The sequence below is a fragment of the Caenorhabditis briggsae genome, assembly GCF_000004555.2.
Source record: "Caenorhabditis briggsae complete genome, chrIV, whole genome shotgun sequence".
Classification (NCBI taxonomy): Eukaryota; Metazoa; Nematoda; class Chromadorea; order Rhabditida; family Rhabditidae; genus Caenorhabditis; species Caenorhabditis briggsae.
This window is the reverse complement of record NC_013487.2, coordinates 1,441,645-1,454,783: the sequence shown is the minus strand read 5'-3', so window position 1 is coordinate 1,454,783 and position 13,139 is coordinate 1,441,645. Positions and strand designations below refer to the sequence as shown.

Genomic DNA, 13,139 nt, shown 5'->3' with positions numbered 1-13,139 from the left:
ATGACTCTGTCGTGTTTTCTAAATCACTTTAACGTGATGGCCTAGAATTTTTAACTTGCAAAAGTTAGGCCACCATGTTAAATTGCCTAAAAATGACCTGATATTCATCTGGTGCGTTTTCTAGCTTATTTTGACGTGATGGACTAACTTTTGCAAGTGGAGTTTTCTAGGCCGCCATGTTAAAATGGCCTAGTGAACAATTTCGATGAATATTAGGTTATTTCTAGGTCATTTACCCGTGGTGGCCTAGTTTTCTCAACTTGCAAAAGTTAGGCCACCATGTCAAAATGGCCTAAAAAACATGAAAAACCACTCACCCTGTGCAATGGAATACTTCCAATACAATTCCTATCGTTCAATTTCTCGACTTCCTCGAAAAGTGTCCGTGTGTAGTGATCAGTTGGTTGTTTCCTGAATCCTTTCAGTCGATAAGTGAAGGTTCCTGGAAATCTATATAATTTAAAGGCACATGGAGTTCACACTTGGGATCAAGCGAGGGGGCCAAAATGCGCGCCCCAGTAAATTTAGGAAAAATTCTAAATTGGCTCAGGATCGCCGTTTTAAACGTTGAGAGAAAAAGTGCGCGTTGCAACCCGTTGCTTTTCAAGAAATAGATCATCATCTAGATCAAACCTGCGTCCACTTTAAAATTATTAAATTTCTTCTGGCCTACGAGTTAGCTGGGGCGCCTTTTCTGACCCCTTCGCTTGAACCCTAGTGAGTTCACATTTTTATCGTACAGGTAGTGCTAGAAATTTGCTTTATATCTATGGTTTTTTCATTCAAAACCATCGATTTTGAAGCTAGTTATGATCAATTAAAGTTTGGTGGCCTAGAAATCCAAAATGTGGGTTTCTAGGCCACAGGTTCAAAACTGCCATAACTTGCTTCAAAATCAATGGTTTTGAATGGAAAAACCATGAAAAAATAACGCATTTCAAGCATAGTTCTAAAACATCCAAAACGTTCTAAAACGTCCGGAAAGTTCTGAAATGTCAAAAATATTTTGAAAATCCAAAAAGTTCTAAAACGTCCGAAAAGTTCTGAATAGTTTTGAAACCTTCTGAAACGTCCGGTAAGTTCTAAAACGTCCAAACAGTTCAAAAATGTCTTGAAAGTTCTAGAATGTCCGAAAAGTTCTATAACGTCAGAAAAGTTTTCAAAAGACTAAAAGTTATATAGCGTCCCGAAAAATTCTGAAATGTCCGAAAAGTTCTAAAACTTTCGAAAAGTTCTAAAACGTTCGAAAAGTTCTAAAACGTCCGGAAAGTTCTAAAACGTCCCAATAGTTCTAAAACGTCCAAAAAGTTCTAAAACGTCAAAAATGTAATTTTCTCCAAATCGCATCCCTCACCAATATTAAACGCATCCTCTGCATACATTGTGACATATCCCTGATCCGAAAAGTTTCTCCAAATGAACGGATACACGTCATCGACATAGTTCGCCTTCTTGTATCTCTTTCTAGTCAGAGGAAGTTCAGTTTCAGTTTGTGCTGTTAAAATTGGAATAAATGCTTGTGGTGTGCCGTCTCCAACAATGTTATATCCATTCAAAACTACACTTCCCAGAGTGTTTTCCAGAAAATCCACAGTTTTTGGAAGTTTTCGACGGAATGACATTTGAGACAAGGAGTCGAATCTGGAATGTTTATCAGTTGAAATTGCTGAAATAAGGCTGACAATGACCTAGAAAACTCAATTTGCAAAAGTTAGGCAACCAGGTTAAAATGGACTAGAAAACATGGCCATTCCTAGCCCAGTTACCATGGTGGCCTAGTAAACTCATCAGGTGAATATTAGGTCATTTCTAGGTCATTTCAACATGGTGGCCTAACTTTTGCAAGCTGAGTTTTCTAGGCCATCAAGGTAAATTACCTAAAAATGGTCTCGCATTCACCTGGTGCGTTTTCTAGGTCATCTAACATGGTGGCCTAGAAAACTCAATTTGTGCACATTGAGTTTTCTAGACCACTGAAGTTTATGGCCTAGAAATTGTCTAACATTTTACTGGTGCGTTTTCTAGGCCATTTTAACATCGTGGCCTAGTTTTCTCAAAATGAATTTTCTAGGCCACCAGAAAACGCACCAGATGAATATTAGGTCATTTCTAGGCCATTTACCATGATGGCCTAACTTTTGCAAGTTGAGTTTTCCAGGCCATCACCGCATGCGTTTTCTAGAAGTCACCGCATGCGTTTTCTAGAAGTCATTTATTACCGTGGCCTAGAAATCTCAAAAAAAGTTAGGCCATCATGATAAAAAGGCCTAGAAAACGCACCACGTGCAATTCAGGCCATTTCTAGGTCATTTCACTATGGTGGCCTAACTTTTGCACGTTGCGATTTCTAGGCCACTGAAGTTTAAGGCCTAGAAATTGTCTAACATTCGACTGGTGCGTTTTCTAGGCCATTTACCATGGTGGCCTAGAAAATTCAAAATGCAAAAGTTAGGCTACCATGTCAAAATGGCCTAGAAAACACACCAGGCCCATGACAGGCTATTTCTAGGTCATCTAACATGGTGGCCTAGAAAACCCAAATTTAGGCCACCCATACCCCAAAAAGTAGACATTATAGGCCTTCTTCTCCGCGTTCGTCTCCTCGGTTCTCCTCATTTTTCGTGCTCTCTCGTGCACCTCTGCCACGTCATTCACATCCCAAAGGAGGGAATTCCACTTCTGGAAGCCTTGAATACAGGATACTGTAGCGTAGTCGCTACCGTTCATTTTGTCGCCGTCTGGAAAGAAGCGATTTTTAGGTTGAAAAAAATCGAAAAATCGGAAAAAAAATTTTCAAAAAAAATTTTTTTTTTCGAACTTTTTCGTACCAAAAATCTCCACCGGCTCCTCATATCGATTTTTGTTATCATCAATTCGCTCGAAATATTGAATTTTGCATTTAGCTTTGACGCGTTTTTCAGTGAATCGAATGACGCCTTCATCGTTGATAAACACCCAATTATCCTCGATTTTTCCCGATTTCTGGCATTCCAGTGGAGCGTGTTTGGTGAAGAAATGAATGACTTCCGACCCGTTGATATCTAGTTTCGGGATGTTGCATTTTTGATTTTTCAGTAAATCTTCTGATGGTTTTGAGCCACCTGACGATGATTGGTGGTCACGATCGCGATCACTGTGCAGGGACTTCACTTTTATTGGATTCTGGAAAACAGAATGATCTCAAAGTTTTGAAATTTTGGTGAAAATTGGAATTTCTTTGGATTTTTGAATTTTAGATTTTTTCAATTTTTGAAAAATCTCATTTTTTTCACCATTTTCCAGGCTATTTTTAGCTGATTTTTTCGATTTTTCACAGCAAGAAGTTCGTATTTTCAAAAAAATTTTTTTTTGGGATTTCACTTTTATTGGATTCTGGAAAACAAAATGATCTCAAAATTTTGAAATTTTGGTGAAATTTTGAATTTCTTTGGATTTTTTTTTTCAATTTTTCAAAATTCTCATTTTTCCACCATTTCCTAGGCTCGCTGATTTTTACAATTTTTCACAGCAAAAAACCCTTTCAGTCATAACCCCCAGTTTCAGCTATTTTTGAAAAAAGCTTTTTCTCAGATTTTTTCTCTGAAAATTCGCATTTTTCATATTATTTTTTGTAACCATTTTTTAAGCTATTTCGACCTGATTTTAACGGTTTTTGCTTAAAAAATGATCAATTTTTACCCTGAAATCCCTTTTTTTTCTATTTTCAGACATTTTTGAAAATTTTCAAATTTCCGAAAAAAAAAATTTTTTTTTCGAAAAATTCCAATTTTTTCAATTTTGGTAATTAGTTTTAGGGCTATTTTTGCTGATTTTTACGATTTCCCGCATTATAAACCAAAATTTTGAGCCCTAAATACCCTTTATAGCTATTTTCAGCTCTTTTACACACTTTTGAAATTTTCAAATTAAAAAAAAAAAAATTGTTTTTTTAGATTTTTATTTTTCGACAAGGAAATCCATTTTGAGACATTTCAGCCATTCGATTCTCCAAAAAACTTTTTTTCGAATTTTAATTTTTTCAATTTTTTTTAAGAAAATTCTCATTTTCTACGATTACCTGTACTATTTTTAGCTGGTCCCATTTCTTGCCAAATTATCTATCGATTTCCCCCATGCATTGCAAATAAATATATTATTATTATTATGATTTTTACCGATTTTTCGCATCAAACCCCCAAAATTTCAGCCCTAAACCCCATTTTTAGCTAAAAAAATTTTTGTTTATATTTTTCGTTTTGTCGAATTTCAATTTTTATGACAATTTTCACAAATTTATACGATATTTGCATCAAAAATCATTAATTTCATTCTTAAGCACTATTTTCAGCCAAATTTCAAAATTTTGAATTTTCGAATAAATATTTTTTTTTGAAATTTTTTTTCAAAATTTTTCAATTTTCTAGGCTGTTTTTCACTAATTTTTAGGATTTTCACATCACTGAATCATTGTTTCCGGTCGTTATCCTGATTTTTTAATTTTTGAAAAATTCTATTTTTTTTCAATTTTTTCAAAAATTCTCATTTTCCACCATTTCCTAAACTATTTTCGCTGATTTTTACAATTTTTCATATCCAAAATCGATATTTTTTGCCCTAAATTTTCTTTCCGGTACCTCATCTAAAACCTCTTCTTTATATCGCTCGGCACGACTCAAGAACGACGCGTCATCTGGTGTCGGATAGCCAACTTTCAGTGTACTCAATAAAAAATAAACAGAAACACATAGTCCACTAATAATGAGCAATTGACGGACACGGAATAGACATGTTGCCATATCTATTGGCCTGTTTACCTGGAAAAATGTGAATTTTTTGATAAAATGTAGACTTAAAATTTGAAAAATTAGCGAAAATCGAAAATTTTTGAGGAATTTTTCAAGGGGAAGATGGAGAAAAAACTTCGAAAAAATAGATGAAAAACAAGAAATTTTCAGAAATTCCAAAATTTTCAAATCGGAAATTTGAAATTTTTTCTAACAATTCAAAATAATAAAAATCGTAAAAATTTCGCCAAAAAATGAGAAAAAACAGAAAAAATGGGCAAATAATCAATTTTTTCGAAAAACAAAAACTTTTTGACAAGAAAAATCTGAATTTGTGACGAATTTTTTGCTGAAAAATCGTCAAAAAATGAAGAAAAGTCGATAAAAAATATTATGGGAAAATGAAGAAAAAAATGACATAAAATATGGGAAAATCAGAAGAAAAAAATCTTTATTTTCATTTATAAAAAAGCAAAAAAAATCGGAGAAAACCTGAAAAAATGAATACAGGAAATTGAGAAAAAAATGAAGAAAATTGGTCAGAAAAATTGGTTTTTTTTGGGGTTTTTTGGCGATTTTGTGGTCCAAACTTGAAATTTCTACCACGAAATTCAAATTTTTCACAAAAAATCATCTTTTCCTAGTTTTTCACGGCCAAAAAGCGATTTTTTTCGCAGAAAAAAAATTCGAAAAAATTTTTTTTTCGAATTTTTCAAAATCACTGTTAACAATCAATTTTTCTGTCTAAATTTTCATAATTTCCCTTATTCAAATTTCCCCCGAAAATCAACAAAACCGCCGAGCCACCGAGCCACCGCCGGGTGCAAACAATGGCTCCGAGGGGCTCTCTCTCTCCACTTGAAAAAATTTTTTCGCCGAAAAAAAAATATATTAGAGACCTCATATTTCTACAGAGAGCGATGTACGATATACAAACAATTTTCACCTAGCCTAGCTAGCTCTCGGGGAAAAATAAAAAATCGGAAAAAAGGGAAAAAATTTGGAGGGGCGAGAGAAAAATGCGATTTTGGCACACAGAAAAAGGCTCTTTGGGATTATCCTGGATTGATTTTAGTTGTCTTTCTTTATCGTTTATGTCTCTTTTTTTGGCTTTTTTATTTTTGAAAAATCGGGATTTTCAGATTTTTTTCCATTTTCAGAGTTCAGAAACCCTTTTTCTTCGATTTTCAAAATATTCATCTTGAATTTTTTAATTTTTTCATGATTTTTCATTTATTTTCTTCTCTATTGTCCTTCTAGACCAGTTACTTTTATCACTTTTCAATGTTTACTCAGCTGGCTGTTAGATAAGACCTTTTCACATGACTTTTTGATAAGAAACCGTGAAGTTTAGTGATAAAAATGTTATTTTAACGGTTTTTAGTAAAAAAATCTCAGAAAAATCCTTTTGAAATCGTTGAAAAATTTAAAAAAAGTTGCTGTGAAAAAATATAAAAACTGAGGAGCGCGCAAGCGCGCTCCACGGCTAGGGAGGAGAAAGTGGAGGCCGGGAGAGAAGACAGAGGGAGACAAAGCGGGGGAGTTTGAAAAAGAAGGACAAAGAAGGGAAAATCATTTTCAGTTGAAAAACAGAATTTTTATCGGTTTTAGAAGTCGAAACGATGGGAATTAGTAAAAATAAAAATCGAAATCATAGATTCCAAGCTTACACAAAAGGATTTTTCATGAAAAATAGAAAGAAATCCGAAAAAAAGTAAAAAGTTTAAATTTTCCTCAAAAAATTGAAATTTTCGTTGAAAATCTGGCAATATAAATTGAAAAAATTTTATTGTATAAATGAGGATAACTCAAAACTTGATCCCTCAAATTTTTGTTGTAATCATTGAAAACTCGCTCCAGTGAAAAAAATTCTGCTTCAAAAATTCAGTATTTACGCTCCAATGATAAATTTTTATCCTCGATATTCTTCAATTTCCATTTACGCTCCATTGTAAAATCTCCTATTCGCTCTAACTGTGCAAACATGCCCCAGTGTACAAAAGTTAAACATTTTGAAAGTTTCATTATTGAAAAATTAATTTTTCCTGTTCCTAGAAATTCATTTTTCGGAAGCTGAATCCCTTCAATCCTTCAATCCTAGTTCGACAAATTCTCCAAAAATATGTCCCACAAGCTGCAAACGCGCTCTATTGAACCTCATTTCACTCAAAGTCTGCAAACGCGCTCCATTGACAATTTCTCCCCATTTTTAGCTCTTTTCATATGCAAAAATGCCCTTCGAATTGATTCCGAAAAAGCTCAGACGGAAATTTTCGACTTTTCTTTCCTTTTTTCCCGAAAAAAATAATGAAATGCAAATTCAATTTCCTCAATCTGAATGCCAAATAATTCCCTCCTTCTTCTGGAGTATTTGAAGAAGATTTCCATCTTTTTCCCACGACTTTTTATCCCATTCGACAATTTTTCGGAAATTTTGATTTTTGACTTATTGTCGTGGTGGGACCAAAAAATGTTTTTTTTTTCTATTTTTTTCTAAAAATTATTGGAAAAAATTCGAAGTGATGATTCTTTTCTTTAACCCTGATTTAATGAGAAAAATGTGTGTTTCACCACTCAATTAAAGGAGGCGAGACAGCGAAAATTTCGGGGACAGTTCGGGGGACGAAACCGCGCCGCGCTTATGTAGACCATCGGTCGTCAGGCGCCTTCGCGCCCCCGTAGCTCAGCCGGTAGCGGTGCTGTACCCCTGAGCTGCCTGTCATGAGTTCAACCCCTCATGGGGGTTCTCTATGCAAAATATCAGGAAAACTTTTTTGGTGTCTGGCCTCCTTTAACAATATCTTACATAGTAACACTCTGATAGAAAGAACACAAGTTTTAGAAAAAAAAATTGTTTGGGACCAAAAAAACACTGATAAAAATATTTTGGACTTCAGACGATCTATCGAAATGTAAATTTCAAAAATTTTTTTAACTTTTAGTTGAAACCTAAAAACTATTTTTTTTGTGAAAACTTTGGAAGCTATGAAGATTTTATTCTGAAAACGCCCACCATGTTTTTTCTAAAATAAAAGAACTTCTTACAGAAATTTATTTTTTTCAGCATTTTTTCAAAAATTTCAACAAACAATTTCAGTTTCAACACATTACTTTGACCAGTTCAGTTTATTAAAATCTTGATAAGTTACAGCGGCGAGAAGTGTGGAAGGGGGAGGAGAATTTTTTCGAACATTCATAACTTTGTTCAAAACAGCTCAATTGACTTGAAATTTTGCAAGAGAATAGCTGTAAAATCCAAAAACATAAAAATCGGTTTTTGGAAAATCTCTCATTTTCAGAATTTTCCGAGCAGTTTCAGATGTAACAGTGGTCCGAGAATCCAAAAAAAAATTTTTTCAGAATTTTTCTGGTTTTGATTTTAAATGTCAAATGATTCTCAGTGTCCAAATATGCTTCAAAAAAGTTTTGAAGAATTTTGGAAGCCGACACAAAAGGTATGGGTCGTATTTTTTGACATAACTCAGCTGAAAATGTATTTCTGATGCTCAAAATTTCACAAATGATGTGTTTTGAGTTGTTTATCAGTTTTATGTCAAAAGCTTTTCAATTGTAAAAAATTTTTTTCTCATTTTTAGATTTTAGAAATTTTCCCTAGAAGTGAAAAAAATGAAATTTTTTTCTACAATTAAAACTATTAACAAAAAACTAATAAACAACTCAAAACACATCATTTGTGAGATTTTGAGCATCAAAAATGCATTTTCAGCTGAGTTATGGTAAAAATTTTCAGCTGAGTTATGGTAAAAACATACCTTTTGTGCTCTGAGTATCATAACTCGAGAGCCCGGCTTCCAAAACTCTTCACAACTTTTTTGGTACATATTTGGACGCTGGGAATCACTTGACATTTTTTTTTTTGGATTCTCGGACCACTGTTACATCTGAAACTGCTCTGAAAATTCTGGAAATGAGAAATTTTCAAAAACCCGATTTTTATGTTTTCGGGTTTTACAGCTATTCTCATGCAAAGTTTCAAGTCAATTGAGCTATTTTGAACAAAGTTATGAATGTTCGAAAAAATTCTCCTCACCACTTCTCGCCACTGTACATAAAAGAAAATTTTCTAAATTGTCAACGAAGCATCTTTTGAGAGGCTAATGTTGAATATTTGGAAATTTGAAAAACCTCAAAATGTTCTCTTCCGAAATTTACCTAAAAAATATTTTCCAGTTTCACCTAGAAATGAAATTTTTTGTAAAATTTACTTTGCAATTAATATCACCATTTATTTTTTTAACAGTAAAGTTTTAGGTCTCTAAAAACGTTTTTTTTCTCTCAAAATTTCCAAAAAAAGGGAAAAAGTTCCAATTCCATTAGTCAATCCAATTCTTCCTAATTCTTCCAGTACTAATTAAAATGTTTTCCATTTCTTCCTTCACAAATAAATTTCTCGAAATTTCTCGAAAAAAAAATGTAAAAAGTAAAGGAAAAAAAAGAAAAGAATTGGGTTAATGAGGATAGAGTGGAAAGAAGCTCTAAACTAATGGAAAATAGTCAAAGAAACTAGAAAAAGGAGATGAAAGAAAGGATATTTCATTTTCTATTTCATTCAATTGGAAGAGTAAAAAAATTTTTTTTTTGAAATTTTTTCTGATACTGTAGATTTTGACTAACTCTGAAAATTTTGATTAAGATAGTTTTAACTGCTCGGAATCGGGCAAAATTTCCAAGTTCTTGATAAATCTTGGTTTTGGAACAGTACTTTTTTTTGTTGGGATTTACAAAATTTTCAACTTCTGAACTTCGAAATTTTCAAAATTGTCAAACTTTAAACTTGTATACTTATTATAGTTTTAACGATTCGTTTAAAAACTGTTCAATGTTTCACAAACTGTTTGGGACATCAATATTTTACAGTATTCCTTTTTTTTTAATTTTCAAAAAGTGAAGCAGTTTTGTTTTTGAAAATTTTTTCGACATTTCTTCCTGATACTGTAGATTTTGTCTAACTCAGAAAATTTCGATTTAGATAGGAACTATATCGACTTACGAAACATTCGAAATTTTCAAGTTCTCCACAAATCTTGGTTTCGGAACAGTAATTTTTTCTTTTTTTTTCTAGAGATTTAAAATATTTTCAACTTCTGTATTTCAATTTTTAAATGTTTAAACTATAAAATTCCTGCACTTATATATTTTAAAAGTCAATGATTGGTAAGAAACTGTTCAATGTTTCACAAACTTTTTGAAACAGCAAAAAAAAAACATTTGGTACATCTTTTTTTTCGAAAATCTGAGAAACCAAGAAAAAAGCGCCGCAGTGTTGCAAAGGGGCGGATTTTAAAAGGCACAGTTAACAAAAGTTGAAAAAAAAGTTGATGGAAAACAAAATATTTTTCCTGTTTCATTGATTTTTTATGTTTCAAATATTTTCGAATTCAACTATTTCTTCTTCAGATGTAACCAAATTATATTTCTTCCTGCAATTGACAGATTACTCAAAGTTTCCATGTTCTCCATAAAGCATGGTTTTGGACCAGTAATTTATTTTTCTTTCCTTTTGAGATTTACATTCTTTTTATCTTCTGAATTTGAATTTTTGTACACTCTCAAGCTTTTTGTTTTACTGATTGTAGTTTTAATAATTCATTTCTAAACTGTTCAATGTTTCACAAACTGCTCGGAACAGCAATTTTTACAGTAATTCTTTTTTTTTCGATTTCCTACAGTAATTCTTTGCAAAGGGACAGAGCTTGAAGGAAAGTACCTGTACTGTTTCATGGATTTTTAAATTTCATTAAAAATTTGTTTTCGATATGCGTTCTAACGTCATTGCTGCTGAATTTTCTCGACATTTATACCAAGTCGATGACAATCTCTACAATTTCTTATTTTGCTTGTTTGGTATAGACGAAACAGCAATGTTTATTTCCAGAAACTAAGTTTTTTTAAATTCAGTCTCAAGTTATTCTGAAATGGTTGAGTTTCTTGTTTACATTGATTCTTCTACCCTATAGGCAAAAAAATCTGAATTTCCATTCAAACGGTCCGGGTGGCGTTCTATTAGAGTGTTTACGGTAGATAGCAGTTTTTCGGAGAATGTCAAATTTTAAAATGTTGTTTGCTGATACTGTAGCCTTTGTTGAAATCGATAATTTTTGATTACTCAAAGTTTCCATGTTCTCCATAAATCATGGTTTTGGACCAGTAATTTATTTTTCTTTTCTTGAGATTCACATATTTTTTCAACTTCTGAATTTTGATTTTTTGGATACTCTCAAGTCTTTTTTATTTTTTGTAACTGTTTTAATGATTTATTTTGAAACTGTTCAATGTTTCACAAACTGCTCGGAACAGCAATTTTTACAGTAATACTTTTTTCAATTTCCTACAGTAATTCTTTGCGAAGGGGCGGAGCTTGAAAGCAAAAAATACTTGTACTGTTTCATTGATTTTTAAATTCCCTTAAAAATTTGTTTTTGATAGGAGTTCTAACGTTATTGCTTCAAATGATCCCTTCCTGAAATTGAAATGTTTCCTTTAAAAAGAATTTTCTCGGAAGTTTTCTCTCAGGCGATGACTAGCTCAACACTCTCTACGAAACAGTAAATTTTGTTTTCAGAAACAATTTTCTAAAATTCTTTTTCACATTTCTCTGAACTAATAATTGAGTTTCCTGTATACATTGATTCTACTACCCCATAGGCAAAAAAATCAGAATTTTTCATTTCACTGTTGAATTCAAAATCCAATTTGCATTACTGGAGAATTTTTTGACCATACTGTGACAGAAAAGCAGTAGACGTTGACTTAATTTATCTCATGTCCTATGAAAGATATCAAAAATTTGTCAATTGATAAAATGTTTATCAAATTATCAAAAATATATTGTCAGCTGATATCTCTTACAGTAACCGAGATAAATCGGTTCGAATTAAAGATCCCTTACATACTGTTTCATGTTTTTATTATCTCTCGAGTTTTCAAAAAATACTAGTGGTCTTTGAATTTGGACATCTTGATAATTACTTCTTCAAGACTCATTTAAAAACCATAATAAAATAGTAATGTATTCAAAAACGAAATTTTGAAAGCAACAGGTTTTTTTAAAATTAAAATTGCACGAATACAAAGTTTGAGTTTCCTACATCCTTTTGGAAATTTTATCTGTTTCGTTTAGTATTAATTCATAAACTTAATAATTTAAAGTTTAGTAAGTTTACATCGTTCATGTCTCAAAACGTTTCACGTTATCGCAGAAAAATTTCTCGTAGAAATGAAGAAATTGTCCAAAACTGAAAATATTAGGTCATATTCTGGAAAAATATAAATTATGTTTCAGATAACTTTCAAATGGTTCACTTTTTTTCCTGTATATATTGTTTTTTTGCATTTTGTAATATATTAATTCAACTGTTCTTATAAATCCAGAATCTGATAAACTTGCTATGGACGTTCTATTAGATCACTCACGGTAATTGAACGGTAATCAAAATTTACGGGTCCTTTTAAGAAAAATGAGGAGCGGAGCGACGTGCCAGTAAAAAAACCAGGTTAAACTGCGCAGAAGGCGCACCAACTAGCTGGTTCGCTTTTATCAACTTATGGAATGTCTGGTTTTTAATTACCTCGTAACCTCCTACCAGTCAGCTCATTTATAACCGACCTCCTTCCTGGTATTGACAGCTTTCATTTTCCCCAGTTTTTTCCCATTTTTCAAGAAGAAAAATCGTTAATTTCCCGTTTTCTAAAACTCATATATACATAGAGAGCTATTTTTCAAAAATTAATGTTTCTCACAGATTTATTTAATGGCAATAAAAAAACTGATTGATTAGGATTCGATAATGGGGACAGAGTGGCATTTAATATATTCTGTAAAAAAAGGAAATTAAAATACATGCTAAAACTTTGCTCTAGACCTGTAACACCCCAAATTTTCATGGTACATCAAAACCGGATATTCAGATTGGCTTTTCGTATTTTTGGTTTTCTCAAAAACGAAAAATTATTCATTTTCAAGTTCCGGGTAACATATGTAAGCCGAAATTCAAAAAATTTCAAGTTTTTGAGAAATAATTATTCGGCAGGATACCAAATTTTTCTCTCCATTTTCATTGTTGGTGAAATGTTTTAATTCCAATAGACTTCTTTCTTTTTTCCATTCAACCAAAAATTATTAATTCATTTTATTTTCATGGAAAGTTATCAACTTTGAGGCCCTGAAAAAGTGGTTTAGAATTTTTCGATTTGTCTGAAAATTTCAGAGTAAACTGAACAAAAATAGAGCTTCAATTTTGTCATTGACGACTTTTTCGTACAGATTCATAAAAATGAGGTGTTGCAAAACCCCTATAAGTTTTCCATCAACCTTTATTTGACTCAAAGACTTTTCAACATACTTGTAATAGGCCG

The 13,139-nt window shown here is 32.2% G+C and overlaps 1 protein-coding gene across 1 annotated transcript in view; it reads right to left on the bottom strand.

The window, feature by feature from the left end:
- The window catches only part of CBG13784, a gene marked incomplete at both ends in the record, with an annotated part of 7,881 nt that extends 3,106 nt beyond the window's left edge, over nucleotides 1-4,775 (bottom strand). The window contains 5 exons of the mRNA XM_002632487.1: nucleotides 318-442; nucleotides 1,355-1,641; nucleotides 2,558-2,738; nucleotides 2,829-3,162; nucleotides 4,614-4,775. Coding sequence (XP_002632533.1) covers nucleotides 318-442; nucleotides 1,355-1,641; nucleotides 2,558-2,738; nucleotides 2,829-3,162; nucleotides 4,614-4,775 — 1,089 coding nt within the window. The remainder of the gene's footprint in view (nucleotides 1-317; nucleotides 443-1,354; nucleotides 1,642-2,557; nucleotides 2,739-2,828; nucleotides 3,163-4,613) is intronic.
- Nucleotides 4,776-13,139: the final 8,364 nt, after the last annotated feature.